Here is a 27,496-nt window from a genome sequence, read left to right as displayed (position 1 = left end):
GGAAAGAGAGACTTACCTTTTGACAGGTAGCTACCATCGTTTTACACCCATTGCAGATGTTGGTGGAGTCGTCGGTCATGATGCCTTGTCTGCGTTCGAGGGAGATGTCGGGTGTGGCGCCAACCAGAGCTATCAGGGTGGTAAGGAGGAGAGTTGCAAGTTTCATGGTGAAGACGGCTTTGTTTTGGTGAAAGAGTTCAAAGGTAGGTATGATTTCTCTGGGTTGATGGCCGGCTGTGTGAGACGCAGTAGAGACATGAGAATGAGACATCAAGTCTTTATCAACATAGAGAGGATGGTAGAGTCGCGTTCTTGCGACCTAGACCGGTTAGCAGTGAGTTCTTTCATGTTCTGTATGCGACCGTGTGGTGTAGTCTTTCCTTTGTCGTTCCTTGCATATCAGACATATGGCAGAGATGGAGCCAACACGAAGATGGAGTTTCTCCACACAAGGTAAACCTTGCATCCAGGTTGGGAATGATGCACCCTGCGCTTAGCCAATCCATCACACCAACAAGTTATCATGGTAAAATGGCCCGAGTTGGCAACAGCTTCTTTGTATTATGTCATGTCACCGACCGGATGGGCCAGTCGGTCCCGATAAATGCGGTATGCCTGCTTCGACCCTGTGGTCCTCCGCGACTGCTTCTTTGTATGCGCCTAACCACCCCGTCCACCTCTCTCGTCTTGCATACCAATAGCTGGGTCGGGTGCTTCAGGGAACTCCTTCTTAGCCTTCTCCTGTCCACCAGCCGAATCTTTCCTTTCGGTCGCATGGCCACCGGTGCCCTCTTTGTGTGCGCTGCTAGATGGTATTAGCCATACGTGACGATCAAGCCACTCTCGTATTCCTTGCTCCCTTGTATAAAGCAGTATGTAGAACGCCGGGGTGACTTACTCCATTCCTGCCTTGGCATTGCTCTCATGGACGTTGTGTGTGTCGCCTTGCCGGACCTTCTCTTGTACGGCGTGAGGGCTGTCGCTGTCGTACTTGTCCGTCTTTGTCTTTGAGTTGGTGCTTGCGTTGTTTGGGTATTGCTCGACCCTTGCTGAGGCGGAGAGGGAGAAAGGACGTGCGGATAGGACGCTGAAGCGGAGATTTCTCGTGGACCGAATCATGGTATTGCGGAACATGGTCGTTCAATTCGTGTCTTAGAGCTGTAGATTACGTGATGAGGAGGGTATATTGAGTACGTGTCAATTGGACTGATTGATTGAATGTTCAATGTCAAGGGGGGCGGGTGCAAGGAAGCAAAAGTTTGGCAGAGGCCGCGGAACACGAGAGCGAATGACGCATGGCGCATTTGTACATTTCAGCTAGGAGATGCAGATGATGATGATGTATGACGCTCTCGACCTGTACCTGGCATGGGTCGCGGGTCATAGCTTCACGTGTTGCGCTTTACCGCATGGAGATGGCATCTACCCCTCCCCCACACTTTTGCCATTTGAGCCTCATCGCAAAGATCGGGCTGCCTTGAGCATCAGACGCTTTGCGCAAAAGACAACCAAAATGGAGGACCAAAAAGACTGGAAACACGACGACTTTCCCTGCACCCTGTACATACTCTTCCACATTGAGTCCGCACCAGACATACTAATACACGCCCAGCACCCTCAACATCCCCTTCCCCTCCGCGCACCTCGCCCAAACCGCCCAACGCGCCCTCTCTGTCGACGCCGAGCTCTCACCCCTCGTCCGCCGCGCCTTCTCCCTCACCACATCGCCCGAAACCTCAGAACAAAGCGTCCTCCGGGTAGACTACGGAGCAACCACGAACCGCATGCTACGCGTCGCCGTCAACGGCTTCATCGAGAGCATAGGCGTCGTGATTGGCGTCATGAAGGACCTGGACACGGACGTTGTGTATGAGCCCACCAAGGAAGGACTGGAAGGTGTGCAGGGGCTAGATGCGGCCAAAGTAGGATGAGGGTGACATGGAAAGCAATTGCGTCAACCATCACATCTACACGAGACGGAGAAATGCGCGCCGACGAAGCAGGCAGAGCAAGCCAAGCGTACAAGACGATAGTGGGAGGATGAAAGAGCCGAGCTCGTCGCGTGCGAGAGAGGGAGCGATCGGTACAAGGCAGTGATCAAGCCGCGGACAGACAAAAGCCCATCCTGCACAAAGGGAGTTGCCCTTGTGCCAACACGGCATGTTGACGGCATGCACTTGTGACGATCCACAGTATCTACAATATCAAGGGTAGCAAATGCAATTGGGTGCGTGTCCAAGTCAAGGATCTTTCAAGTCGCAATGCTCTTTATGCTTTGTTACAGGCCGAATAGGGTTATCCAAACGCCCGGACGCTATGCTGTATATCCTGTGTCCGCATGTATGTTGCTATCATATTCCCAAGCAAGGAAACTCTGCTTTTGGTGTTGTCTTCATTTCTAGTGTCTCAATTGCAGATCCTACTGCAACATCTTCGCTTGCAGCTCCTCCTCACCACCATCACCTCCCTCCTCGTCCCCAAACTTCCTCTTGGGCGCAGTGTTTCCTTCCATAACCGCCATCTTCGCCTCTGGAACCATGGACGGCGCAACCGGGGCATGCGCTGGCGGTTTCTCCGCCGGCATGGGCGGATACACGCCATCGTCTCTAATCTGCCAGCCATCAATCTTCAAAAGCTTCCACCTTTCCTTGATCTTGCACCGAACCAGTTCGCCTGTGGTCCGCGCATCTTCGTAGCTGTCGTGGCCAGCAGCGCCTCCTTGCTGGATTTGCTCGCCGAGATAATCTGATGCTAGTTTGCGCAAGCCAAAACGGAAGGGTAGGCCACTGGGGTTCGGGTAGAGAAGTACCGTGTCGATAATGGTCGGATGGATGAGTCGGATGGTGTTGAGGTCGTTTTCGAGAGCATGGCCGAGGACTGGGGTGGTGGGAGAGACGTGGGAGAGGAACAGGTCTCGTGCGGCGTAAGGTGAGTCGACAATGCGAAGATCCTTGCGGACAGGCTTTGGGTTTGCTGCATCGTACGGCTTCGCATTTAGAAACTGGTCTGCGGTGATGCCCGAGAACCGGGTGTTGAAATCTAGTACATGTCCGAGGGGGCGCACGAGCACATCAATGATAGGCTTGTGTTTTGGCCATGTTATGACTGTAAGACGAAGCATCTCGAGACCGTTGGTGGTGTAGCCCATTTCGCAGTCGAAACACACTGCGGTATCTTTTGGAACTTTATCGTTTTCCGGGGTTTCGATGAACGGCATGATGAGCGCCAGGCGGTTTGGATCTTTGACGTTGTACACATGTGTGTTGTGTGTAGTGCAGCCCTCTGATCCTACCTCTCCGTTGCAGCAACTGAACTTTGTAGGTTCTGGTGCGACGCCTCTTGATTTCCTAGGAAAGATCCGCCTGCCCCAGTGATGCTTGCACTGCCCTCCTGTGGTAAGTGCCCCATCCTCCTCCCTTCGTTCTGGGAACACTTGGAAACGAGTATTGCAGCGATCGCATTGTTCCCAGCCGCCAGCTGCTTCCAGCGCCAACTTTGTTTCATTGAGATCGGCGTCGGCAGGCAGCTTGGTCACATATCCATGCTTATCCAAACCATCCTGCGGGCAGATGAGCCTAGGGAGGAAAATGACTTCTTCTTTCGGAGTAAGGCCTGTGTCGACTGTCTTGGGAGGTGCTTTCTTTGGTGGCTCTCCACTTTCCTTGGCTATAGCTTCGCGTCGTTCCTTGACCCATTCTTCCGCTGGCATGGTCTTCAGCTTGACCAGTCGCTGTTTGAGTATGTTCTCGTACACCGAGCCATTTGACGAGGCAATCTTTTCCTCTTCATCGACCGCCAGTTTATTAAGCTGATGAGGTGACAGGTGTAGTGCTCTGATTTCGGGTTTGACTGCTTTGAGGAGCTTGTCGTTCTGTGGCTTCATATACGCGTGTAACGCCTTGAGTAGGGTAACCCGCTTGGTGAAGGTCGCTGGTTCTTTGTTGAGTTTCCGCGGCATCAAGGCAACAGGAGCATCGGGTTTAGCAGCAACTTTGGGTGCTGCAGCAACTGGCGGCGGTGATACTGATCGCGTAGCAGATGCTGGAAGAGGGGCAGTCGTCTTAGGCGGCGCTGTGTTAGCAGCTTTGGGCGCACTGTTTGGTGTCGGTGTCGGTGGCTTGGTCTTGGGTGTGTCTGATTTAACAGGAACGTTGAGGTTTGTGTGGGTTGGTATTGAAGCGTCCTGTACAGTGGATGCCTTGGTGCTGTCATCGAGTTTCAGCCTCTTCGCGATGGGCTCTGGATCATATTTTGCTGTGACTGGTGATGGAGACCGTCGCGCTGGAGATGCTTTTGGTGTGTCGTGACTGAAGATGCAATGAGGCAATTCGCATTTTGCACCAGCAGGACATGTTATATTGGCAAAGCTCTTGCAGGCGGATACTGAGGGCCACATGTTTGTTTTGATTACGGCGTGTCCTTTCCTGTAAGTAGATACAACGCCAAGCTTGATGCGCTCGTAACCTACCAGACTATAGAGCTGAGTAGCTATGCGCTGACAGTCGCAACCTTGGGACTATATGAACCTGATCTTGTAGTCGGCGAGAGCTGCACGCTTGACTGCACGATGTTGCAATGGTATGAGCGAGTGACGTCTAGTCAATCAATATCGCAATGCGCAAGAGAAGATTGACGTGAATGCAAAAGGCGGCTGGTGAGTGGCCGTCGCGCTGAGGTTCGTATTGATGCCTCATCAACTTCATCAAGCGCAGTATGGCAATCGATCGCACGCTGCAACCAAGCTTACCAGCAAGCTCCAGTACGGGCTTCAGCTGTCCCAAAGAAGCTAGAATGGGCAAGAGGGTGAAGGTGAGTGATGAGGTGAGATGCACGTCTCAGCCCTGTAGATTCTTTAGCGCTGATGGAAGGGTCCACGGTCCACGGACGCGGGCGAACGCGACGGCGGCGGTCTAATCGTTAATTCCGCCATGACGCGGTGATGCAGTTTGGTGCGCATCCCCAGAACATCGACTTTCACCTGCCCAACGCCCGCAATTGATGCGCAACTGTGTTTCAAAGGTTTCAACTAGATTTGCACATCTGCACGCCAATCCGAGACGGTCGTGCTACTGTGTCGCGACATAAGTGGTGTCCTGGGCGCAGGTGACTTGCTTTTGATGCTGCGCGCGTCTCGGTCATACTTGCGCCTCTGACGGACGACTTCTGCCCGCCGGGGCGATATACATACACTGCGCCTTCACCCTAATCTCCAGGCCAGCCAACTTCACATCTTTCGCCATGACCACCTCTATCACCACCCAGAAAGCCGACCACCTCTGTGTCCTCGTCCATGGGTACGTCTCCGTTCAGGGCCTTATCGCCTCCTATCATGTCAAGAAGAAGCACTTCCGCTGACCGCAACCAGTCTTTGGGGAAACCCTGAGCACCTCAAATACGTCAGTACTACACTAGGCAGGAGATTTCCAGAAGACAAACTTCACATCCTCGTGGCCAAGCGCAATGCTGGCAGCTTCACCTACGATGGTGTCGACACCGGTGGCGAGCGTGTCGCAGAAGAGGTCGAGGGCAAGATGGAGGAATTGGCCAAAGCCGGACACGAAATAACTAAGATCAGCGTCATCGGCTACTCGCTGGGAGGCTTGATCGCACGCTATGCCATCGGCCTGCTCTATCACAGAGGTGTTTTTGAGAAGATACAGCCAGTCGTACGTGCCTCTATCATTACCCCACCACACAGTCTACTGACTCCTCAGAACTTCACAACCTTTGCGACACCACATCTCGGTGTGCGAACGCCCCTCAAAGGCTACCACAGCCATATATGGAACGTCCTGGGAGCACGAACGCTTTCCATGAGCGGCAGGCAGCTCTTTGGCGTCGACAAGTTTAGAGACACGGGTCGGCCGCTGCTCGCTGTACTCGCAGATCCCGAGAGCATCTTCATTCGAGGCCTTGCGCAATTCAAGCACCGAAGCTTGTACGCAAACGTTGTCAACGACCGAACCGTCACATACTACACCGCCGGCATCTCACAAACCGACCCTTTTGTCGACCTAGACGACATCAAGATAAATTATATCCCAGACTACGAGGACGTTATCGTCGATGGCGATCACCCAGTCTCGCCAAAGGAACCCGAAGAACCTCCGGCTTTCTCACAACGGCTAGCGCAGGGCACAAGGACAATGCTGGGACGGGCGACGATTGTCGCAGTCTTGACAGTCTTCATACCATTTGGCGTGTCAGCCTTCCTCATCAACTCGGCTGTTCAAACGATCCGCAGCGGCCAGCGCATACGACTACACCAAGAAGGCAAATCTGGCATCGACTACGCGCGCTACCGCATGCCCAACATGATCACTGCTATGCGACGAGAAGCCGAGGACATGTACGAGAACGCGAACCAGGCTCAGGGCCAGGACTATCTGAGCGAGGGCTTCGAACACTTGGCCTCTCCCACGCAGCCCACCTCACCGCGCTCGCGCAAGGACAAGTCCAAATCGGACCTCGATTCGATACAGGAGCAGAAGGATGCTGCACAGCTCACTTTCCCGACATTGGCCCTTACCGAGAATCAGTTCAAGATGATTGAGGCGCTGGACAACGTGGGCTTCACAAAGCACCCAGTCCACATACATAAACACCGACACTCCCATGCGGCTATTATCGTACGTATGAACAAGCCTTCATTCGACGAGGGTAAAGTGGTTATCAAGCACTGGCTTGACAATTTCGAACTATAAGTCATCTTTTGGCATTTTTCTGTCTACATTCTCAGCGCGGCGCATGGCGTATCTCTGGGATGAAATGTCTCGGGGTATAGAATCTGCTTTTCTTTTCAGCGAGTTATACCTTTGCCATTTTGTTTGTATGGATTATCTCGTCTACGGATGCTTAATACGTTACTAGATCACAAATGCTACCTTGTTGCACAGCACATCTTTCTATTCTGGTGTAGCACCGAAAAGGTCTCAGTCGAGCTCACCCTTCTCTCCCGCAAATCGAAACGTGTATCCTTGCACAAAGCGTTCTCTGCCATGGTCACTTAGTTCGATCTTGACCCTCACTACTTCATAATTTGCCGTCTCATACATGCGTAGGGCATCTTCCTGTTCCTGCGAGACAATCTCGTACGCCCATCCATTAACCAGCGATTCAGGTTCGTCGTCGACCAGAGCATTGTACTTGCCGCCCCAAGTCTTTAGCTTTCCTCCACGGATCACAGCCGGAACCAGTGCGTGCTCCTCTTCGGGCGGCGAGCCAAACAGCTCGGTCAGAATCGAACTATCCCCCAGCGTGCCATAGAAGAAGTACCACACAGGGAACTGGTCTTGTGTTGGAAAGTACTCACACGCGCTGCTGTTAGGACGGTGATGCGGTAGCGTGGTATCGTACCCAAGTGTCGGGTACGCTGAGTCGGGAGACAGCGCCTTGCGCGCCTTGTTGATGGGCGCAAAGACTGGAGAAATATCTGGGTATCTTTTGGCTAGCCAGTCCTTGATCTTCGGCACTTCGAGATCGCTGATCTGGCAGAACTGCGCGATGCCGTCCTCGCCTTGTCCCTGTATTATTCGGGGTTGGGAGGGAAGAATAGCGGCCGAGGCAAGGATTGTGGGAGTGATGGGGCCGCTGAGCTTGAAGAGGTAGTCCATGCTGTTGGAGATGCGTACAGAGGCTCTTTTATGTGCGCTTTGCTTGATCGATTGGAGGAGATGTTCTAGTTTGGAGGATAGTTTGGGTACGAAGTTCTGATCAACTGACGCCATGTCATCGTACAGTTCACCGAATGCCTTCATTGCTTCTTGGTCTAAATCGTCAAAGTAGTCCATTCTGTTGTTGATAGTGTTTTGCTTGTGAAATTTGTTCAAGTTTACAAGATTTGTGTCGTAGAGAAGAAGATGAGATATAGTGGGACAAAATATGAGGGCTCGCTAGAACTATTGTGACTCCACGCTGACTGTTTTTACGACTGCAATACTTTGGTACAGAGCCGTGGTTTGTGAGCCAATCACATCGACCATAGATCATACCTACCTACGATTTCCAAATAAGCTGCTATCTTGTTATACGTAAATGCAATGAATCAGAGACAGCGTGGTAGTTAAAAATATAATCCCGTGAGTCATTTTAAGCTATAGGGCAATCAAAACTAAGCGGCGTCGGCATATAAGCACGTAAATGCTGGGCCTACCTTTGTTGCTTCAGGAAGGCCCTAAGGCGAGGTATATCTGCACACTGTCTTCCTTAAAACTCGTCGCCCATAAAAGCCCCCAGATCCAGCTGAAGCAGTGCCACCGTCTCCACCAGAAGGCCAGAGATCTCGTCTGTGCTGCATATTCTCCTACGGTTCACTCATGGACCCTGAAGTCATACAGGCGATCCTCAATCTTTCGACATTTTCCACCATCCAACCTGCAATGGTGTTGCACGGCTTCGGGGTCATCATTACTACAGCAAGCTCGCCTAGGCAAGCATCCCTTTTGGCACTTATGTACTTCCTCTGCAGTAATGCGCGACAGCCGTGTGATGAGATATCATCATATGCCAAGAAGGTTGTCGTGCATTATTGCAAGTGAACATTTTCGAGTCATACATCTAAACAACGAAGCGTACAGAACGAGACTTAGATGTAAATCCCCCGGGCCTGGCTATGCCCTCATCGCTATGCATAATCAGTGATTGTGTCTGTAACACCATGCAAGTGCTTCTTACCCCTTGTGTCATGATTGAACGCCGTCGCAAGGTCTTCTAACATGACGGTGGTATGTAATGACCAAGCATAGTAGCGCTGGTGTTGATGAAGTGTGTTTTGTGTTGACCTTGGTGCGCTTGGATAGGATGTGTGGGTGGGAAGGAGACTTTTGTTTTCTATGAGAATATTAGATCTCTGGACAAGCGTTATGCGAAGTAACCAGCACATACCATGGCGGTTTCGACGTACGTAGAATTTGTAGAGAAGCCATATCGTCGACGGGCAGGTAACTAGGAGGGCAATGATGGCAATGGTACTTTGGGTGTCGAGGGCCATGTTTCTGAGCTTGTTCTGTGATTGAATATACGAAACGATTGTAGGGACGAAGGCTAGATGAAGTATGCACTGAGTGAACAAGTCGCTTTGCAGCATCTGCGTAATTGCGAACATTGTCGATAGCAGTGAGCAGCGACTATATAGGTGGAGCGTATTCGTAGTGGAGGCGGACATTCGGTGTTAACCTTGTGCTTTTAAGCGCAAAAGCTCCGTAATGAAACTGTAATTTTGATATCCTCCGACTCTGGGCAGCTACCGGTAAAGCCCTGTGTTACAGTCCTCACATCGACTTGCCCACGTACTTTGGATTACATTAGTCGACGAACAGGGATATCCTGCTTCTTGCAGCGCGTCAACCGTATAATGACTGCACCCGATTGGCCAGCGAAGCATTCAACTTCTCCAGGTTGGTACCTATGTATGTTGGACTCGCTTGTCTGCTACAATGCTGGGTCATGATCTCGGTATGTCGAATACATGCAGCCGCAGCATGCTCGTGCTTGGAGGCGCATAGGGTGGTTCGTGGTGGTGGTTCGCGAATACGACGTGTCTGAATAATAACTAGCAGTGCGATTTCTTACCGGTAGTCGTGGAGGAGTCTTCGGGGTGCGCCCTGCTCAGCCACAACCAAACACCAACCAAACACCAATCAGAAGCTCTTTGCGTCCGCATGAGGTGATGATAGTCGCTGCACGCCATCCCCACAAACGCGCGAAATTGGCAGCGTGTCGTGCACTGGGTAGCGTCGCTTTTCGGTCCCCTGGGAAGCCTCCTGTATCGCGATAATCATTGGGTTGAGCTTTGGGGAGCACACTGGGTAGATCGCAGGATACAAAGCCGCATCGGCAAACTGGACGATAGCCTGGACTACGGCAGCCAAGTGTATTACTCCTGGAGTATAGTCATGTATGATATGGTCCGGTAGGTTCGCCAAAACCCTCGTCGTAATGATGCTGCTTCACTGGTGCAGCCTTCATGTGCGGCACGATGGCCTGAGAGTTTTGGCGCATGATTGCATAAACAAAGGTAGGTGGCGGAGGGCAGCGGCACCATCTGTCGCGTCGTTGATTTTGTAAGCGGCCAATGGCATACCACACGCCTTCCCACTCTGGCAGGCACTTCCATCCTCTGCCTGCCAACACTAGACCCTATGCAGCCTGGCTAGCCGTCAGATGTTCTCGAGGACATGACGCTGCTGTCTTAGAATGCTTCCGGAAGCTCCGATGGAGTTGCCGAACTTACGAGATTCTGTTGCCTTGCGGCGTCCGGCTGTGCTTACTACCGAGAGGCAGTCTTATCTACAACTCTCGACTATGTAGCAGCGGTTGCACTTGGAACGATGCATCCGAAGATACCCAAGAGATCGGAAGAACACAAGTTCGAATGGACGATGCGCAATGATGATCTCCTCAACCTGTACGTAAGCAGGGCAAGCTGCTGTCTGAAGTTATACGTGCTATTGCTAAGCAAGGCTTTACAAGAACGTACTGGACATATGGTCTTACAAAGCACTTTGATAATCTGTAAGAAGTTGTCCACAACACTAACGACATTTGAAAAAATGGTGTGTGTCCAAGAATGTGTCTAAGGAATCGGATCATATCATCAGCCGCAAGAACGAACGCCAGCGCACGACTATTGCGAAGCTCCTCGGTGTGACGATTCTGCAGTCGAAGCTAGAAGGTCAAAAGCTTAGGTATCCTGAGATCACAATCTCTTGTTACAAATCGAGTAGATGCTGCTGCGGATGCGATATTAAAAAACCAGGGAGAATTCACCATCATCCCATCGACTCTCCATCAACGGATCCTTCATATTTCTAGAACCATGGTGCAGGTATACATATGAATTTGTCTCCGATAGTTCTGACCATATCCGTGGAGACTTTCCGACCTGAAAACTCAACGTCAAGTCCATGAGAATCAGTAGACTGCGGAGAACAACCTGTCGAAGCTATCGTCTGATAAAGATTCCAGGCCGACGATCTCATCGAACCATGAGACGCGACCAAGATATGCTTTATCTGGGTCTTCTTTGACGAGTGCTGGTTGCTACCCATCGAGATAGGGACTGGAAAACATTGGGGAAACTCCTCTATCCGGTGCCGTGAAAGACGGAAACTCATTTCTACATGACATACTCCTCCATACATGGGTGAACCCAATTTCTCCGCACGAAGATGAGACTACTGAGTATGCATTTAATGTACTGTAAGTTGCAGTACAATACCAGTAGGACGACACAATCAGGACCCTGACTAGTCATGGCTCAACAATTTCCACTGGCTGTTCATACCCTACTTTTGAGCTTTACAATGTACAGAGCACAAATGAATGGACACATGTGGGTAGTCAGTTCAGTGCATGAGTGGAAGAGACCACAACATGTCGGACACAGATACGACGCAATTGACAACATGATGAACTCGGTGCCTCACGACGAGTTGGACTCTCGAAGGAGCGAACAAGTCAGCACCGCTCACTTGGAAGATGGAACAAATGCTTATTTTGTAAGTGAATATTCTGGCGGAAAAGGCTACGTGGCAAGCAGTGGTTGTATGTGGTGAGCCTTATTCGCAGCACCCCAAAACACCATTCAGCGCACTTTAGAAAGATGAGATGAGATGAGAGAAATTAGGTGAGATGAAAGGAAAAGAAAGTTTCCCCCTTATGAACAGCACACTTTGTCTCAAAAGACCTTGTCTAACGCAATACGAAGACATCCGGCAGCTGCAGGACCCAAAAAGAGTTCCCAGAGATGAACCACTACACAAAGCCTTCTTCCTCCTCTATACACGCAAGATTAGTCATTACGAACGCGTACACATCGCGTGAACACTCTCCCCTCTCATTTGCCCTCTCCCCCCTCTAAACCCAGAGACCTGACATCGGGCCGACACCAGGTGCCAAAAAAGCTTGTTTCACGTCGTCACCAGGTTTAGGGTTATTTGTCCCCGATGTCGAAAGTCAAGGAGATCGACATGGGAGTCCTTGGCGCTGGGATTGTGCTTGCATTGCCGGGTCCTGAAACCGAAGCGTGCGGATCGTCAGGAACGCGAGGGTTTAGGTGAATTGTGTTACGACATCTTTTTTTCTTCTCTTCTTGCTGTAGATCCGAGGTATGGCATTTTGAAAGTGGGGGAATTTTTACTGTACTGTAGCTGGTGCATCAATGTTTTCGTGATGCATGTTTAGTGTTGATGAATGCTGTTCGCCTCGCAGTTCGCCCCGAAGTTCGCCATGACGTCGGTGATTGCGCGGTGTTGAGTTACGGCCCCACCAGTTGTGTAGGATTGAAAGTGGATATGCCTGATATTGCGATCGTACAGTTATGCTGCCGCGTACCGAGAAGAACACAAGACATATTGTCGCGTGTAAGCTCTGGCAATCAGTAATCGCATACCGTAACAAGGTCTGCAGTCTAGAAGCAAAGGAAGTAGGGTGGTAAAAACAAGATAGATTGGTTTCATAGTATCGCTCCAAGTTATGCTGATAATGGTGAGGTAAAAAAACAAAAGGTGGTCTGCAAACCATGCCCGTCGCATACATACGCCATGATTGCCGAAATTTGCCGTTATGGTATATTGCTCCAGAAGTTGTCAGAGTTGAAACGCGGAAAAAAGTCCATGTGCGCCTTTGGTCAGGCTATCATATCGCCTGAGAAGCCCTACTTGGTACTCCTACAAAATGCCCGTAAACCCAAGTCGGGTGATTCGCTAAGAAGTTGCTCGTCGTGAAATCTAATATGTACATGGAAGGTGGTCATGTGGTGATGGTGGTGTGTGTCGAGGTGTTCTCATATCGGTTCTATTTCCGGGTATGTGCGCTCATCTTTCTTGTCTTCTTTGAGGCATATGCCTTGTCTGCCCACCTTTTCTTGGAGGTAGTGGAGTCGGTCGGTATCGTTTTCGTCGAATGCGAATGCGCCGCTCCAGAATCCGCAGTCGATGTTTGTAGTCTCGTTTCGAAAGACGACCTGGGCTTGTGCCGCCAGGTCTACTGGGGGAATGCCATGTGTGGACTCGCCGACTGTCTCGCCAACGAGGTCAATCTCGCTGCGGCCTGGCATGTGGTGAAATAGTTCAGAGTTTAGAGTCCAGCAGCGGAGTCCGGGGCTCGGGTATTTGCTTCTGGTCCGCGAATTCTTTGGGTTCTGCCACTCTGGCGTGGGAGATGGCGTTTTTTCTCCCTTGTTGCATGCGTGGAGAAGGGCAACATCGAATGCGCGAGGTCCGGATTTCTTCAGCTTGGGCGGCGCGAGATCGTTGAGGAGGCGTTCGGCGGTGCGGCGGGTGACGGCGTATCCAAAGGTGCAGAGAGGGAACTTGGATCGGTGGATGACGCGCGTTCCTGCGGGCATCCCCAGTAGGCGGAACAAAGCCTGGGTGAAGGGATGTAGGTTGTGCCATGCGGGGAGGGTAGGGTCCTGGTATAGGATGTGGGGCATAGCAGTCAGATTAAAGGATTGGCGGTCGGTCTTGGGACCGTCCTCGGTGACGACGTCGAAGTAGTCACCGCAGTGGCCGAGATAGAGCAGGTCCCAGGCATCCTGGTCGCCCCAGTACTGTGTGTGGTTGCTGGACGCGCTGGCGTAGGGGTGGTGGGAGCGCGGCGGAGGAAGGAGCTGGCGGACAGCACTTGCCGCGAGGGGGATCTGCTGGCTGCGCAGACGAATGTCCCAGTCGACATCGTCTTCGAGAATGAGAGCCGTCTCGAGGCCAGAGTCAAGGAACCTTGATAAGCGAGTAAGCAGCAGCTCTACAGCGACGGGCGACGGATGCACGCCAAAACGGGTGCCGAGTAACGGTGGCATGTCTTACCACTTGAGGGCATTGTGGTGCCCCAGCCACGCTAGTATCGACCCTTTCTGAGCCTTCTCTTGTCCGTTGATGAAGCGCTGGACATCGCCCTCGGTCCACTCTGGCTGTGGCGGGATGGTGAGGTCGATGTCGGTGACGTTGGCGGCCTGGATGAGCGGCTGGCGACGCGAGGAGCCTTCCTTGGAGACGACGACGACGGCGCCGAAGCCTAATGTTCTGTTGGAGGGTATTTTTGCAGGCCGCGACTCAATCGACGACACCCATTGCAGATATATGCTATCGGAGTCTCTGCTGTGGTACCATATTCCGATGAGGACGAGGACGAAGAGCAGCAGCAGCGGCAGGGGCCGCTTCCTGGATGCAAGCATGTCGGGCTATATCGTGTTGCCAAAGGGTGTTGTTAGGAGAGTGTTGTTAGACATGTCCGCGAAGAGTCAGGGCGGGGAGGGGGGAGGAGAGAGAGGGCGCTATGGCAATAACAAAGTACAACGACGGCGCGCTCGGTAGGCGTCAAGTTGGTTAGACAATGGCTGGCAAGACCGAAGCAGATCTGGCTGGGCGACGGCTATCTCTAAATGTCGCAGGCCGCGGCGGGAGCAATACGGGTGCCGACCGGGGTGTGGCACCGACATTGGGTCTTGTAACCACTGTATCAGGCTACGCTTAGATTATGGCGCATGCAGCCGGGATTGTCATCATTTTATCAGTGGCCAAGCGGAACAAGCTACTCGAGCTGGCGCGGCCGTTGCAGGCTGATTGTGCGACTTGTCAGCTGAACCTGGCCAAAAGCTTCCCGCCAGGCACGTCAGACCTGCCTCGTTGCCGTCAGCGTACCGCTTGCATTACCTGTTGCAATGCTCCTCCAGCAACGGCCCCTGTCACGTGCACGGCGTGGTTGTCGAGGTCCACGGGTCGATCATATACGTGAGCCGCGCCACATGCATCTCAGGGACACGCTACCCGGTGATGCGCCCTAGTCGTCGTCCGTCGACACGCCTGCGACGACGACGACGACGACGACACTGGCGGGCACAAGTTCCGCCGTGTCCAACATTGCGGCGGCGAGTCGTGACTATTGTGCGACTTTGTTTCTGTAGTCTTGGCTGCTCCATAGCCACCGTTTCCCGCCCTCTTGCAGTGCTTGCTGGGTTGTGACATGGTGTGCGCCGCTGCACCCTGAAACTAGTCGTGCGCCGGCTTCTTGTCCTCCGCATCCTCCCCCTTCTCCAGCCCGCCCCATCCTCAATCTGCGCTGTACACGGGGGGCTCCCAAGGCAGAAACACATCTATTTCCTACTCGACCGCACCACATGCCCCTTGGTTGGCTGCGCCCATAGTTATGGCCACGTTGGGCTCGCCCTCTCCCCCGAGCTCCCCCTCAAGAACCATGCGCCGTCGCGGCTGGGCCAGGAAGGTGGAACGGTACTGCTGCACCACCGTCACCTACTTCCCCCTCGTCTTCGTCTACGGCCTGACATCGTGGGCCGTATGGGTCCAGGCAGGCATCGGATTTGTGCCTTCGAAGAATGTCTGGACGGGTGCGTCTTTGTTTCCTATATACATGTCACAATCCAATTTTATCCCACGTCCAATAAGACCCCGTTGCATGAACATGGGCAATGCGATGGCTGACGGGTCGCACAGGAAAGTTCTCGTCCACGCTCGGCATCTTCCTCTATCTCATGCTCAACTGGAGCTACACCACCGCCGTATTTACCGACCCCGGATCGCCGCTCAACATCAAAAATGGCTACAGCCACCTGCCGTCGCAAGAGGGCGGAGAGATCCAGTACACGTCCTTCACCGTCAAGGCCTCGACTGGTGAACTGCGCTTCTGCAACAAGTGCCAGTCCAAGAAACCCGACCGCTCCCACCACTGCTCCACGTGCAAGCGCTGCGTCCTGAAAATGGACCACCACTGTCCATGGCTCGCCACCTGCGTCGGCCTCCGCAACTACAAGGCTTTTGTGCTCTTCCTGATATACCTCTCCTTCTTTTGCTGGGTCTGTTTTGCGACATCGGCGACTTGGGTCTGGAGTGAAATACTCAGCGATGGACAATACACCGAGTCTTTCATGCCCGTCAACTACGTCCTGCTTGCCGTGCTATCCGGCATCATCGGCATAGTCATCACAGGCTTCACTGCATGGCACCTATGGCTCACAGTTCGGGGCCAGACTACGATAGAGAGTCTGGAGAAGACGCGCTACCTCTCACCACTCCGTAACACGATGAAACACCAGCTCAACGACCGAAACTACGTCGATGCGCAAGCCAACGGACGTTTGAGTGTTGGCGACCAGTTGCGCGAGATCCACGCCAACGCTCTTCCGGGAGTGACCAGACCCGAGGAGGGCGAGCCGCCTTCGCGCTCTACCTCGCGCTCTCCCGTACCAGGCCATGCGAATGGCTACTCGCAACCGCACTACCAGTCCTACGAGTACCGAGAACGCCAGCAGAATCAAGACCGCTACGATAGCTACCTTGACGAGCGCGACAACGAGATGCTGCCCAACGCCTTCGACCTGGGCTGGAAACGTAACATTGCACACGTTTTTGGCCCTTCGCCGCTCAAGTGGTTCGTACCGCTTGTAACCACAACAGGAGATGGGTGGTCATGGGAACCCAGTTCCAAGTGGCTGGCAGCCCGCGAGCGGATAAAGCGGGAAAGGGAGAGAGAAGAGCAGATGCAGAAGCAGCGTGAGCGCGCTGCTGGTTGGGGTGTTGATACTCCTACTGAAGCAGAGTTTAGGGGTCCCACTCGCGCTCCAAACGGATGGATGCCCGGCCAATACAGCCAGCCTCCTCCACGAGCCACAAGACGTCCGGAATGGCAAGCGCCCCTTGGCCGCGGCGAGCAGACCCAGTACCTCACCACTACCAACGGCATCGCGAAAGGCCCAATCGACGGACGGAGAAGCCCAAACAAAGCCGACCAAATTCTAGGAAGGGAACGCGGCATGTACGCCGATGGCGATGTTCAACTCCAGACAATCGACAGGAGGAAGTTTGACCAGTACAACTACATATCCGACGACGAAGACGACGACTACGAAGTCTCGAGCGACGAGCAAGCGGTCGACCAGCGGAAAGCGCACAAAGTACAAACCGTTACTGCACCGCCAAAAGGAACACAGAACTGGAATGACATACCGGATGGGTTCCTAGACCCGGCGCCAAAAGAGAGGAAGAAGAGTACCAGTCGGGAACGATCACAGCAACGGAAAAATGGAGAATGGGACGACTGGGGGACATGACACGTTGGGACATAATAGATACGATGGCATGTTGGTATGTTGATGTGTACATTTCGGGTGTTGCATAGCATGGCGTTCATTTCTGGCGTTTCCTCGTCTTGCATAGGAATGGAGTTGTTTACATGACTGTCATTTGACGAATACGAAAGAGATATTCTTAGCTAGTGGCTTTTCCCATCTCCACATTATAGCATACCAATCTTGCAAAACTGGGGCCGTTGTGGTAGTACATGATTGATTGACGGATCTTTTCCTAGCCAAGCATTGACCCTGGGTTCGCGTACCAGCATTCATAGTAGGCGCCACCAACACTCATTTCCTGAGGTTGTTGCTGCGTGCCGTAACCCCCCTACATGCGCATGGGAAGATTCCAACGTTGATAAACAATATCTTGGCGGTCTTGGTTTCTTGCATTCTAGACCTCGTATACATTCGCAGTGCCAATGCCGCGGCGCTTGGATTGATCATCACGCTAACTTGTTTCTGAGACCTACCGAGCTTCGCCTTCCTCTTCTTCCCTTCCCAAACTGGTATCCCATCCGCTTGTTTTTCTTCAACCCTAGCATGTTTTTGCGCCCCTTCTTGCTTGGCCATCTAGATTACACACGGAATCTTGTCGTCAAGTGTGGTTAGGCACAATCGTATAGTGAGATAAGGGGAGAAGTAGTAATCGTCTTTGCGCTTGGCGATAAGCTGATGCATGCTTACCTAGGTATGTACAATCAACGAGAATTGTCCTTGTACCCCATAGAGAAGCAGAGGCTATTTCCAAGGCCGGTGTTTTGCCGTACGTCTCGACATGCAAGGCATGAACTGTTAGAAATGGATCTATCACCTTGTATTCCAACTCGAAGAAGACGTCACCTATAACGACCATCGCATGGCCATCACGAGGCTGTCTGGATGGTCAAAGAGCTGCGTGTAGTTCTGGTTCGCTCTTTACCTTTCTCGGAAATTCCATTCCTGCTACAAGACTGGAGACTGTTCTCTGCATCCGTTGTTGTCGCTGTAGCAAGCAAACTATTGCGCCTCTCTCACTATAGAAGAGTCGTACTCTATTTTGCTTCATGTAAGTTATCAACACCTTGACCCAACATGAGCGTGAACTCCGCAGACAGAGCCAAAACAGTCACCAAGGCTGACAGCCACACTCTTGCCTACGTGATATCGCTCACCAACGCTGTCTTTGGACCTGAATACAACGCACCCGTCCTTGTGTACGAGAGTCATTTCGACCCGGATGAATATCTTGCTAGCCTTATTGCCGGTCCCACCGACCCAGCTTCCAGTCAGCCTCAGAGTGTAGATCTCGGACTGCATAGCGGAGCGACGAGAGAGGAGGCATTGCTGGGCCTATTGCATAGCCTGGAAAAAAAGGCGGCTGAGAAGAGTGAGAAAGATACTATAATTTATTGGGCAGAATGTTACAAGATGAGGAGGAAAAGAGAGGAAGAGGAAGCCCAAGCGAAGAAGCAGACTGTTGACAGAGAAGATAGTGAAGGAGCATGAGGACAGGGGATGAGAAGGACATGTTCCAACAACCAAATGGATAAGGGAGGAGCATAGTTATCGCAGTACGAAGATCAACATCTTGCGCGTTGATAATGACAGTTCTCGTTCGCGTGACATGTTTGTCCTCTGCAACATGAGTGCCATTTCATGCAAAAGTATCTAGCTAGGACAAACCGTGTCAACCAAATCATAATATTCACAACTCTCAGCTGATGGCACTCGTGATGACATCATATGATTGAAGACCTGAGAACTGTCTCTGGAACTAGTCTTCATATCTACGTCTTGCATGTTCAACAGCTATGTCGTTGGATCGCTTCCACCATTACACAAAGTTTGCTGCCTCGAATGATGCCACTATTTCGACCTCCCGCCTCACTGTGCGACCAAACAAACACACTCTCGTACTCCACTAAACCTTGCAGATTACACAATCCTTCACCGGTTTCTCGCCATATAGACCGTTCTGCCATTGCTCTTCGTCAATGCATCCTGTTGGTAAAGACTACAAATGGATCATCTAGCGGCAAATATACAGGAGCGCCTAGGCCGAACTCGTGAACCGCTTCCAAACTTGCGAGGAGAAGATGAGACTGAGATTCGATACCTCATTGACCTGATTGAGAGTAAGTAGCAAGAGAACCATACCGTCACCCCTCTCATCTACCTGATGACTGACATCCTTTACAGCGCAATCATGGATTCTGTCCCCTCTCAAACCACCGTCCTGCATCTTAGGACGCCATCCACCGCCCAAAGACCCCAGTGCTTCCAAACAGAAAATTATTGACCCTTCCCTTGCGTTCTGCGCTTCGCTCTACAGCATCGGCCAGGGCGGGGTCAGAAGCTTGGAAGTGGGACCTGAAGTGGGCAGGAGCAGGAAGGAAGCACTGGAACGACTGTTGGAAGTTGCAGAGACGGAAGTTGGACGCATGATGCTGAACGATGATTATTATGCGCGCAAGGCGGCGAAGGACAGTAGCAGTTCTGTTGGAAGTAGTGGTGTTAGCAGAAGCGAAAGGGGATAAATGTTCCTTTGCAGAGAAAACCACCTATTTCAATGTTCTTGATGGGAAGAAACTACCTCGCTCTTCCACTACTATTCTATCCTGTTTCCAATTGGTCTCGGCGAACTCAGCTCCTTTGACCTGGTTGTGTATTCGATCTTGTTTCTTTTGTCGAAGCAACGACCTAGATGAACAATGGCAGAAGTGCAACTAGGCCAGAGAGAAGGAATTAGAGTATTGAGGAACGTGAACGTGTTGACATCTTCTGCTAATACGGGCTGGCTTGCCATGTTCAAGGTAGAAGCGTTGAAGAGGTCTTTTGTACTGAGAAGAAACCTCCACACTTTTGTGAGCGCGGAGCTTGTCTTCTTGATTGCTATACCGGTCAGTAGCAGCAAGATGTTCGACTGACTTTGCTACGATAAGGCCATCCGAATGATGCTTGTGGTCCGAAAGAGCAAGCGGCTCGCTCGACATATGATCTCACTTGGTACCCCATCGCAAAGAGCAAGACATATCACCGTCATCACAACTACCATGGCGTATGAGTCGTCTAATGAAAGAGGCCCTCGTCTGCCAACGACAGGCATTGCCTTCAGCACTGTTACCAACCACGATGACGTTCTTTTGAGCTATCTGCAAAGTACAACCCTCTTCCGTCCAAATCTTGTGCCATGCTGATCCTGTAAAAGAGCTTGTTACCTGGACATTCCGCCCTCCAGTGCACGCGGTAGTTCTTATGGGCAGATACCAAAGCAGGTTGGGAGGGGAAACCATCCAGAAGTACCGTGCAAGTGTTGTTGGCTGGGATGTCTTGGATGGCACGGAGATGTTCTTCGTTTTACCTCAAGAGGGAACAGATCGCAAGAGTGCGCTTATGGCCGTGATCGGGTTGGTAGAGGGAGAGGCACACAGGAGAATGGCGGACTTGGAAGGTCTGATCGCAGACCCTGTTTGACCTAGAGATGGTTCTTCGAAGTGGTGGACATAGAAAAGAGTAGGAGATAGAGGTGGCTTCCAAGGCTTGCGACTGTGATAAGATACAAGTAGATCTTCATAACTTAGCTTTATCGTCCAACAACGGAATGCCGACTGCCTCTTCCAGCTCCTTTACAGCATCCTTCGTCTTACCCAGATTCACCTTGATCGTCCTCAGTCCTGTCTTCTTCGCGAACTTTAGGTTTATGCCAATATCGTCTAGGAAGAGCGTGTCACCTTCCGTCACACCTCCCATCCCCTTCTTCCTCGCAATCTTATCCATCTCGCGTACCGCCAGCTTATACGCCTCCGGATCCGGCTTCCTGACACCCACTGTCGCAGAACCGAGGAAGACGTCGAAACACGTGGTAACGTCTGTGGAGTCGTTCGCATACGGATTGGGAGCTGGCGGGTGGATAAGGTCTTTCGTGTAGAGCTTTCCTTCGTCGTCGAGGATGCCCGTAGGGAACGTAATGTTGTTGCTGAACGCGCCCAAAACGAATTTCCCGCTGTCGCCTAGCTTTCGTAGCGCAGGATACATGTATGGGTCCGGTGTCCGACTGATTTTCATCATGCGCCAGAACAGCGTCTTCGCGTTGATGTCCGGTACCCGTGGATTTCCACCATCGATAGCCTGTCCGCCGCCGACGCTTCCCTGTTGCGCAAGCTTCTGGAGGTATTCTGACCAGACCTCTGACCGCATTATTTGTTTCTTAAATGACGCGAACCAATCATCATTGAGTTCGACTTCGCCGCGCTCGATGAGTTGCCACGCGCCTGTGTCATGGGGCCCTTTCTGGATGGCGTAGTTTATGTAGCCGACAGGGATCTTATTTTCGATTTCATAGTCGAGGATTGCCTGAAAAGGGCTTACAACCTGTAGATAAGAACGTTAGCTATGTTCGTCTCGTCGCGCAAGAGGATGAAGGACGGCATAGGCGGTATTGACGGAGTACGTACGACTACTCCACCTATGTCGAAAAGAATAGCCTTTGGTGGCGTGGTTGGGGATTTCATGATGCGTGTATATTGACAGAGTCGTCAAACATCGTTATGAGGGTATCATGGTGGCATGTATGGCGTCGTCATAGTCGGCATTGGGGGAGTTGTGAAATGTCCAGGTACCTCGGCAATGGACACCTGAAGTTCTATCAGCGGCGCTAATCCCCGCAAACAGTTCAACGTCACAACGTGGATCACTCATCGCCCTATCTCCTGTGAAGTATTTGATGAGTAAAATATATTTAACGGTACATCTTATACGGCCTGGCTTGACTTAAGGCAGGAGGCGCCCTTGTTATACCTATGTTATCCACGTGTCATCACACAAACTATACCCAGCACCGCCGATAAGCAACAGTAGGATGAAAAACATCTTATATTCGATCGAAACTACGTGTCCTGTCGCTCCGAAATCTCCTATTGCATCGATGTTCCTTGTCATTTCACGGGCATAGGGATGAGTTTGCTCGCCCCTGGATGGCAAACGTACGAGTAGAAACTTGAACCACAGGCGCAGGTTCCGTCGGCGGGAGCTTCACGACAATCTCCCTCTTCTGTTTCCTGCCAGATAAAGAGTCAAGAATGGCTTTTCTCTGGCCCCACAAACATCCATACTCGAGGCTCCTGTTCATTTCAGAAGCCAGGGGGTTAAGCATTGCGCCGACTAGTCGCGTATCATCTTGCGGTAGCCGGACCCTAGAATGCTTCCGGTCCGTTAACCCTGAGCCGGTGTGCAACTGCGAATGAGAAGAGTTACCAATCGCTTCACGGTGCTCAACGTTTTTGATCAGATTATTGGTCTTCCCAGGAGGCTTGGCCCACATTTGACAGTCGATGTACTTCACGTGCTGATGGCGCCTGCACTCGAGCTCAATATAGGCCTTAGTTGTTTCGTAGAGATAATTTTGACCATCGCCGGCAGCAAGAAGGTGTATGAGTATGTGCTCGAGGTCACAAGACTGAATGAGTCCTAATGCGTTGAAGTAGCCGATATTCACAACCAGCTGATCCATGATTGCAGCGCTGTTGATCAGTGCCGGGACAAGAACCTCAACATCAGTAAGGGTAACCGGGTTCCAAAAAAGATATTCCAGGATCGGACTCTCACCACTAGACGATAGAGCAGTTACCATCTGTTCCATAAGCACGGAAGACAAAAGTGGGACGGCTTCTTCGTCGTTGTCTGTCGGATCGGCTGAATCTGGCATATAGTTGAAGTCAAACATTTCAGAAGCTGGCGAAGAGCATGTGGAAGGCTCTGATAATGCTAGGTCGATACGAAACTGCCATCCAACATGGCCGCCTAAACTGAGAGACGCCACCTGCGACTCGAGTGGGGACATTTTCATTGGACTGTCTGACTTGAGGTGTCTGAGAGTTACTGCGAGGTTAGAATGCTGAGCCTGATCTACTTCGAAAGATCGGTTCAATTTGTGATCATCGGAATGTAGAAGATGGTCTATGTTGGGAGTAATCTACCCCAGGCCATGTCAAATGAATTGTCACAGTGTTTGGAGCACTGTATAAAGACATGGTTGCTTATCGTATAGAAGGAATCATCAGCGATGATAGTGAGCACAATACTCGTTATGAAACCGAGCATCATACATAGATCGTACTGTAAAGGAGTGTGTACACAATATCTTATGAAGAGAAGATACCTCAAAATGAAATGGCATAGTACTGAGGCTACAGGCAGGGAATATGATATATAACCCACACATATCCCGCGGGATATTCCAAGTGTGACGTAAAGAGTCTCGTACACACAGATAGCCTGCATCTTTGTAAGCAGTACGTCGCTTCACTTACATAGACGAACCCTTGGCTTCCTCCACAATAATGCGACCAATAATCTCGATGGCCCCCTGGAAGCGTTCTGCTCGCGAAGCGCTTATTGAGTTGTGAAGCATGCGTTTGCGTTGCTGGACCATGGCGACAGCTGGCTGCGACATGTCTAATCAGTTTTTCTTTGGGATTTAGGTACAAAACATGTTAGATCTCATGACAGTTTGTCTTATGCGAACAGGATGTGAACGTTGAACAAGTGCTATGCTTGTAATTCGCCGCTTTGGTGACAGGTAATCCAACAAGGGAGTTGAACGAGGTTCAACCGCAACATGACTGTGGAATGCACCAAATGTATCGCAAGTGATCATCTCCATATGTTTGGTGAAGGCCATCATCTGAAGCGCAACGATACAACATCCACTTGCGTAGCGGTTGGGAGCCTAGTCCGGTCCCAAAGCGAGATAGCGCAACTGCGTAGAAGATTCTGCTGACTAGAAAACTTCTATCCGCTTTGTGGCGGGTGGGCACTATAATGTGTACTCTGGTATACGAATGACATCTTGACTTGCTTTCCGTTGCTATGAGAATCAGACGTTAAGTCTCCCAGGTCAGCTCGTAGCCGAAGACAGTCCGGCGAAGAAGTTCATCCTAGGTTTGGTCAATGGCACGTCAAGATACATCATGAGAAAGCCTCACCCCTGGGTCTTCCTCGAACATAACCTTCTCCATGACTTTCTCGAACGTCTTAGTGACGGCAAATCCCGCGTCTTTAGCTAGATCGAAGAAAGCCAGGTCCTTCTCGTACAACCATGGGCGATATGGTGTGAAGAAGACATATGCTCGGGATGTCGGCGATTTCTTGAGGGTCAGCTGCACAGTCTTGATAAGTTTGGCATGCTCTGAGTGGTTGAACAGAAGGTCGGCAAGAATCAGAACATCGAACCCCGAGTTATCAGGCAGATACTTCATCAAGTCTTCGGTAGGCGCACCCCAAAGATACCCCTGTGCGCATATTAGTTACGTCCGCCAATGTTGAGCGCAGTCACAAACCTCCGCCACTATCTTGGGGGGCTTAGATAATAGTTCGCAGTGGTCAACATTGTACCGTAAGTTCTCGACCAACTCCGCATCAGGATAGTCCGTGACGACCGTTTGAGCGGCACCGTTGAGAGCACAGACAAGGCTTGGAAGTCCCGCTCCAGCGCCAAGCTCAAGTACCGTCCGGTCCTTTACGAGCTCATCTGCATGCTCCTCCAGGTAATCGGATACGGTTCGCCCCGCATTCCACAGAAAGTGACCCTGAATACGTCAGTGAGCGTGCTGGGATAGTGCATGACCGTCAGAAGTCAAATAAGTGCCGAATTGCTTCTACGGCCCTTCTAGAGAAACACCAGAAGGTTGAAAAGCAACGCTCAATACGTTTGGAAGTTCCATGGTGTACTTCAGAATGCCGGTGATCAAGTGCACAACTTACCCACAAAGGATTGTGACCGACCAATCGAACAGTGAGCTCCTTGCCAGAAAGCAGTTGATGAGAAGCAAAAGTTGCCTGCTTTTCTGGTTCATAGAAGTCAGCGGGCTCTTGGAACAGGTCCAGGCTCTCGTCATCGGCCTCTGAGGACATGGCGGAAGGCAAGTTGTGACGAAGTGATGAGCCTTGGCGAGGGTTGTATTTTGGTTGTTTCGGAGAACGGAGCCACCACAGATGGCACGTGCCCGGTTAACCAGCCACCGCTATGCCTGTCTAAGTCATATTCGAGATAACCTCCGTCTTCGAAACAGCGGTTCGTCGTCATCACGGAAGTCAGCAGGCTGACCAGACAATGCCCCACGACTGTAGCAGGGTCCATAGCTCCCTCGTTGGCTGTGGCAGCGGGCGTTGCACCAGCCCTATGGCGTGGGAATGCCTCAGGTGGCTTCAAAGCGACTAACTCAATGATACTCGGCCTACCAATCGCGCCCACACCGATTGAATTATCGCGGTACTCACATGCTTGACGCGAGCCCAAACCAAGCAGGGTCCAGACGGCGCAAGATTCCCCACGCCCCAAAGATATACCCGGCGGCCGCAGCGTCGTTTCCACAGGTCTTCCAACCACAAACACGCACGCGCAGGGGCTGCTCTTCCTAGGTTACGTCTACTTTGTTTACATCGCGCATACGCTCTTGTATCGCGACACTTCCTTCACTTACCCCTTCCTACTGAGGACACAATCGTTGCTATCTATTTCGCAATCATCACCTTTCTACGTGTGCCGGTTTGAAGCGACTAAAACCGCTTAGTAAGAAACTTGCTCAACGCTAAGGCACTAAACCTAATCCAACCTTCTGCCAAACGTCGCATCCATTCAGTTCACGACAAACCTTCGAGCGCCCACCAGCAGATCCCACGCCTTTGACGCCTTGAGTCCCGAGTCATTCATCCGTCTGGTGGGGAGGTGTGACAGCTGCGTTTTCTCGCAGTGTTAAACTGGAGAGTTGCACGTCCCGCAGACCGCTGAGCCCTGTCAAGTCATCATTTCTCCAGACCGCATCCTGGGAGACTATCCAGTGAAACCAGCGCTTGATTCTGCTGGATCTCAACTATAGACCCTGCCACTTTAACCGTGTGCATGCCCGACGTTCCGCCGGACATACGATCCACCCTTCATCCGTTCCGAGCTCAAAATCGCTACTGCGTCAATCAACGCCTGTGCTGATACAGTGTTATCACCGATACTGCGGGACGCCGGCACCAGCTCTAAGGCTATCAACGCTCCAGCCGTCTGGAACTGGACCCTTCCCAGCTCACTTAGGCCAAGCCGAGGGCCGAGTCTACCTTCTCTTTTGGACACCCACATCGGACCACACTCGAGCCTGTTGGCTACTTTCCCATGCGGCGAGGGTCTTACGTATAGCCTAGAATCTTGCCACTCCATTTTTCGCGCCGCACGCCACTGTACCCCTCTGCAATACTCTCACGTGCGCGGTGTTCAGTAAGCTTGGACATAAGCTCTTTCTCACCAGCAGTCTTACTTCGTCCCCGATACACGGCGCCCTTGGTGGTTACGTGTCGCGGATTGAGCAAGTTACCTCGACCTCATACCAGCCCCGCATCATGTGGGCCGAAGTCAACGGAGAGCGCAAGAAGGTCGCCTGGTAGGTTCTCTCGTTTGTTTGTCTCACCCTTCATGCAGTTTTGTTCTACTATCTCCTCTTTACTATTTGTTGCGCGCAAACTGCACCCATCCGGAACATTCTTTAGCGACTGCGACTTGCATTGCACTGGCCAGGGTGTCCATTCGCCATATACTTTGACTGACATTGGTTAGCGGTCCGTGCATCCGCGGTCATCGCTCGTCGAAATGCGATCATCGAGATCGTGTACTAGTTGAGGTCCGGAAGCCTGGTCGGCCGCTGAGCAGCTGTCCACATCCGACTGGATCATGCAGTTGCGAGCGTGTTGTCATCAACTACACGATCCCCAAAACTTCAGAGTGCGCTTGTCCGTCAGAACGAGCTCCGCCTACAGCTACCGTTGCTGGAAACAGTCGAATCACGAAGAGTAGGCGCAAATCGGCTGTACCAACACCTTACAACCTCGAAAAGGCCATTCAGGCGGGCTTCGACGCCAAGACGGAAACCTCATCCGTCACGTATACACCCTCTGAAACAAGCAATAGCAACGGAGCATCACTCCCATCAAGTGCGAGCTCAACACCACGTATGCTTCCTGCTCAGAATGAGCCTGTCTCAAGTTGTTGCAAGCCAAAGCCGGTCCTGTCGCCGGTTCAAGAAGGAGGGTGCTGTGGCAGCAGACCAAAGCCAGTTGTAGAGCCGCCAGTACAAAAGAAGTCTTGTTGCTCATCACGCAAACAAGACGATGCGCCGGTCAACAGTCAATCGCAAGGTCATCAACATATAGGACACCAATTCCAGTTTCCAGCCCAAGCGGTGATCCCACAGTACCAAAACTTTCATCCACAAACACCGCCAACTGCATCGAACCCGTTCGGCCTTGGCACTCCAATATATAATCACGCCGCTGCAGCCTACCACCGGCAGAACTCTTTATCCATGAGTCCAGTCACGAATCATTCAATGTCTCCGTCTGTCGCCAGTCCCCATATCGGACAACACGTCCCCGAACACAACTGCCATT

At 51.7% G+C, this 27,496-nt stretch overlaps 11 protein-coding genes across 11 annotated transcripts; 4 read left to right on the top strand and 7 right to left on the bottom strand.

Annotated features, from left to right (window-relative positions):
• Window positions 1-660: 660 nt before the first annotated feature.
• On the bottom strand, window positions 661-1,134 carry ACET3X_002336 (uncharacterized protein; the record flags this gene model as incomplete). Its single annotated transcript, XM_069449068.1, has 2 exons — window positions 661-805; window positions 899-1,134. 2 exons carry the CDS (start codon window positions 1,132-1,134, stop codon window positions 661-663), a joined length of 381 nt encoding a protein of 126 aa, XP_069308883.1.
• Window positions 1,135-1,513: 379 nt separating this feature from the next.
• Window positions 1,514-1,931, top strand: ACET3X_002335 (uncharacterized protein; the record flags this gene model as incomplete). Its single annotated transcript, XM_069449067.1, has 2 exons — window positions 1,514-1,560; window positions 1,613-1,931. 2 exons carry the CDS (start codon window positions 1,514-1,516, stop codon window positions 1,929-1,931), a joined length of 366 nt encoding a protein of 121 aa, XP_069308882.1.
• Window positions 1,932-2,419: 488 nt separating this feature from the next.
• On the bottom strand, window positions 2,420-4,396 carry ACET3X_002334 (uncharacterized protein; the record flags this gene model as incomplete). The annotated part of the gene is made up of 1 exon (XM_069449065.1): window positions 2,420-4,396. One exon carries the CDS (start codon window positions 4,394-4,396, stop codon window positions 2,420-2,422), a length of 1,977 nt encoding a protein of 658 aa, XP_069308881.1.
• Window positions 4,397-5,238: 842 nt separating this feature from the next.
• Window positions 5,239-6,704, top strand: ACET3X_002333 (uncharacterized protein; the record flags this gene model as incomplete). The annotated part of the gene is made up of 3 exons (XM_069449064.1): window positions 5,239-5,294; window positions 5,366-5,666; window positions 5,715-6,704. The coding sequence occupies 3 exons, from the start codon at window positions 5,239-5,241 to the stop codon at window positions 6,702-6,704; spliced, it is 1,347 nt and encodes a 448-aa protein (XP_069308880.1).
• A 228-nt stretch (window positions 6,705-6,932) lies between these two features.
• ACET3X_002332 (uncharacterized protein) lies at window positions 6,933-7,790 on the bottom strand (the record flags this gene model as incomplete). The annotated part of the gene is made up of 1 exon (XM_069449063.1): window positions 6,933-7,790. One exon carries the CDS (start codon window positions 7,788-7,790, stop codon window positions 6,933-6,935), a length of 858 nt encoding a protein of 285 aa, XP_069308879.1.
• Window positions 7,791-8,609: 819 nt separating this feature from the next.
• ACET3X_002331 (uncharacterized protein) lies at window positions 8,610-8,989 on the bottom strand (the record flags this gene model as incomplete). Its single annotated transcript, XM_069449062.1, has 3 exons — window positions 8,610-8,623; window positions 8,674-8,829; window positions 8,884-8,989. 3 exons carry the CDS (start codon window positions 8,987-8,989, stop codon window positions 8,610-8,612), a joined length of 276 nt encoding a protein of 91 aa, XP_069308878.1.
• A 3,458-nt stretch (window positions 8,990-12,447) lies between these two features.
• ACET3X_002330 (uncharacterized protein) lies at window positions 12,448-14,453 on the bottom strand. The gene is made up of 2 exons (XM_069449061.1): window positions 13,809-14,453; window positions 12,448-13,721 (listed from the first exon to the last, which is right to left on the bottom strand). Exons 1-2 carry the CDS (start codon window positions 14,174-14,176, stop codon window positions 12,785-12,787), a joined length of 1,305 nt encoding a protein of 434 aa, XP_069308877.1. The 5' UTR covers window positions 14,177-14,453; the 3' UTR covers window positions 12,448-12,784.
• A 190-nt stretch (window positions 14,454-14,643) lies between these two features.
• On the top strand, window positions 14,644-17,257 carry ACET3X_002329 (uncharacterized protein). The gene is made up of 2 exons (XM_069449060.1): window positions 14,644-15,346; window positions 15,453-17,257. Exons 1-2 carry the CDS (start codon window positions 15,148-15,150, stop codon window positions 17,063-17,065), a joined length of 1,812 nt encoding a protein of 603 aa, XP_069308876.1. The 5' UTR covers window positions 14,644-15,147; the 3' UTR covers window positions 17,066-17,257.
• Window positions 17,258-20,638: 3,381 nt separating this feature from the next.
• Window positions 20,639-21,579, bottom strand: ACET3X_002328 (uncharacterized protein; the record flags this gene model as incomplete). The annotated part of the gene is made up of 2 exons (XM_069449059.1): window positions 20,639-21,439; window positions 21,523-21,579. 2 exons carry the CDS (start codon window positions 21,577-21,579, stop codon window positions 20,639-20,641), a joined length of 858 nt encoding a protein of 285 aa, XP_069308875.1.
• A 2,370-nt stretch (window positions 21,580-23,949) lies between these two features.
• ACET3X_002327 (uncharacterized protein) lies at window positions 23,950-24,979 on the bottom strand (the record flags this gene model as incomplete). Its single annotated transcript, XM_069449058.1, has 4 exons — window positions 23,950-24,003; window positions 24,052-24,357; window positions 24,406-24,654; window positions 24,830-24,979. The coding sequence occupies 4 exons, from the start codon at window positions 24,977-24,979 to the stop codon at window positions 23,950-23,952; spliced, it is 759 nt and encodes a 252-aa protein (XP_069308874.1).
• Window positions 24,980-26,452: 1,473 nt separating this feature from the next.
• ACET3X_002326 (uncharacterized protein) lies at window positions 26,453-27,259 on the top strand (the record flags this gene model as incomplete). Its single annotated transcript, XM_069449057.1, has 3 exons — window positions 26,453-26,493; window positions 26,667-27,058; window positions 27,234-27,259. 3 exons carry the CDS (start codon window positions 26,453-26,455, stop codon window positions 27,257-27,259), a joined length of 459 nt encoding a protein of 152 aa, XP_069308873.1.
• Window positions 27,260-27,496: the final 237 nt, after the last annotated feature.

The sequence above is a fragment of the Alternaria dauci genome, chromosome 2 (assembly GCF_042100115.1).
Source record: "Alternaria dauci strain A2016 chromosome 2, whole genome shotgun sequence".
NCBI classification, from domain to species: Eukaryota; Fungi; Ascomycota; class Dothideomycetes; order Pleosporales; family Pleosporaceae; genus Alternaria; species Alternaria dauci.
This window is presented reverse-complemented; position numbering and strand designations above follow the sequence as displayed.

What these genes read in the sequence shown, in the direction of transcription:
- ACET3X_002329 (XM_069449060.1), top strand. Translation starts at nt 15,148, where the DNA reads ATGGCCACGTTGGGCTCGCCCTCTCCCCCGAGCTCCCCCTCAAGAACC. An exon ending in TTCGAAGAATGTCTGGACGG is followed by an intron (nt 15,347 to 15,452) that starts GTGCGTCTTTGT and finishes CGGGTCGCACAG; the next exon opens with GAAAGTTCTCGTCCACGCTC.
- ACET3X_002330 (XM_069449061.1), bottom strand. Translation starts at nt 14,176, where the DNA reads ATGCTTGCATCCAGGAAGCGGCCCCTGCCGCTGCTGCTGCTCTTCGTC. An exon ending in CACCACAATGCCCTCAAGTG is followed by an intron (nt 13,722 to 13,808) that starts GTAAGACATGCC and finishes TCGCTTATCAAG; the next exon opens with GTTCCTTGACTCTGGCCTCG.